Here is a 1,868-nt window from a genome sequence, read left to right on the forward strand (position 1 = left end):
CTTTATGTAGTTGCGATTTTCCTTAATTTAGTTGCGCTTTGCTTTATGTAGTTGCGATTTTCCTTAATGTAGTTGCGCTTTGCTTTATGTAGTTGCGATTTTCCTTAATGTAGTTGCGCTTTGCTTTATGTAGTTGCGATTTGCTTTATGTAGTTTGGTTTTTCTTAATTTAGTTGCGCTTTGCTTTATGTAGTTTGGTTTTCCTTAATGTAGTTGCGCTTTTAGATGTGTAGTTGCAGTTTGCACTTCAGGGCCACCGTAAATTACTCATAAAAAGTACTCAATTACAGTAACTTGAGTAAATGTAATTCATTACTTTCCACCCCTGCACTTCACCCACAATCTGATGGCATGATGATCCACACTAGCTTCCTACCTCTACTACCTATCGACTCTAGCCAAGTGGAAGGTCTGATTTACATTTCTTTCCACAGTTTGCTCAAAACTTGCTCTACATTTGGATGGAAAACAGCTACTGACAGATTTTTAGTCTCAGTCCACCTGCCGTTTCCAACAACTTTTGTTTTTTTAGTAATATTTGGTGTGTGTTTTAAAAGCCTTGCTGATCTACAAGAACAACATTTATATTTATTCTTCATTGTTAAATAGCTAAAGTTCAGTCCAGTGAAAAAGGAGAGCACTTCTAAGCATCTTTTGTAGAGACTTTGACTGGGCCGTTCTAACACTGAAATGACAAAATGTGTGGAGATACTTTTATCCTGGGTTATGAATAAAAAATAAGTCAAAGCAGCGATTCGTATACAGTACGTAAGGAACTTCACACTTTAGAGACCGGAGAAGGAACGCGCTCCTTGTCTGCTTAACATGGATGTATCCTCTCGTGTCAGGCCGCCTCCCTGCAGCAGTACCGCCGCAGGGTTGGATCATCTGCCAATCAATCTCCAACCTCTCCTGTCTCCAATCAAGGCTTCTCACCCGGAGGCTCACCTCAAGTAAGGCGGTGTGAGCCGAGGAGCCGATGGCTCACTTTGTGTTTACATCCCCGTCCTTTGTCCCGTATCCCTGTGGTTGTTTTTGGAGCATAGAGCTCTGTCTGCTTCCTTACTCCAGCATAAAGTCAGAATGCTGTTAAATGGCACACACTCAACAAATACTGATAGGAGCAGTTTTATTTAAAAAGCACGTAAACTAATCTCATTGCGTATTTTGAATATTTTATGCGTTTAGATTCGATACCATGAGGCCCCAAATGTGTCACACCAAGGAGTTCATGCTCTGCCTTAACTCTGCTGTAGATTCTCTTCTACTCGCATTTTGATCCGTTTCTGTGGCTCGTTTCAACTTTCATCACTTTGGAAAGAAACAACTAAAATGAAGATAAAGATGGTTTAATATGGGGCGCTGTTTGTAAAGTTAAGTCGTCAAAAACTACAAGCAATATTTATGGCTATTTAGTGTGTTTTAAGAAAAAATAGGGGTTAATTTTTTGCCATGTCATTTGTTCACTGTCATTCATTCATTTATAAAAATCTAACTTTGTTAAATAAATATTTAGTTTGGAGCAAAATATATAGTTTGGAAATTAAATATTTAGTTTGTTAAATAAATATTTAGCTCCAAACTAAATATTTAGTTTGTTTAAAAAATATTTAGTTTGTAAAATAAATATTTAGCTCCAAACTAAATATTTGGTTTGTTTAATAAATATTTAGTTTGTAAAATAAATATTTAGCTCCAAACTAAATATTTGGTTTGTTTAATAAATATTTAGTTTGTAAAATAAATATTTAGCTCCAAACTAAATATTTTGTTTTATTAATAAATATTTAGTTTGTTAAATAAATATTTAGCTCCAAACTAAATATTTAGTTTGTTTAATAAATATTTAGTTTGTTAAATAAATATTT

The 1,868-nt window shown here is 34.6% G+C and overlaps 1 protein-coding gene across 1 annotated transcript in view; it reads left to right on the forward strand.

Moving 5' to 3' along the window:
* Positions 1 to 1,868, forward strand: part of LOC107095129 (CREB-regulated transcription coactivator 1-like) — a 46,159-nt gene that overhangs the window by 30,380 nt on the left and 13,911 nt on the right. Inside the window, exon 9 of the mRNA XM_015391105.1 lies at positions 849 to 953. Coding sequence (XP_015246591.1) covers positions 849 to 953 — 105 coding nt within the window. The remainder of the gene's footprint in view (positions 1 to 848; positions 954 to 1,868) is intronic.

Source organism: Cyprinodon variegatus, unplaced genomic scaffold (assembly GCF_000732505.1).
Source record: "Cyprinodon variegatus isolate N-32 unplaced genomic scaffold, C_variegatus-1.0 Scaffold525, whole genome shotgun sequence".
Taxonomy (NCBI): domain Eukaryota; kingdom Metazoa; phylum Chordata; class Actinopteri; order Cyprinodontiformes; family Cyprinodontidae; genus Cyprinodon; species Cyprinodon variegatus.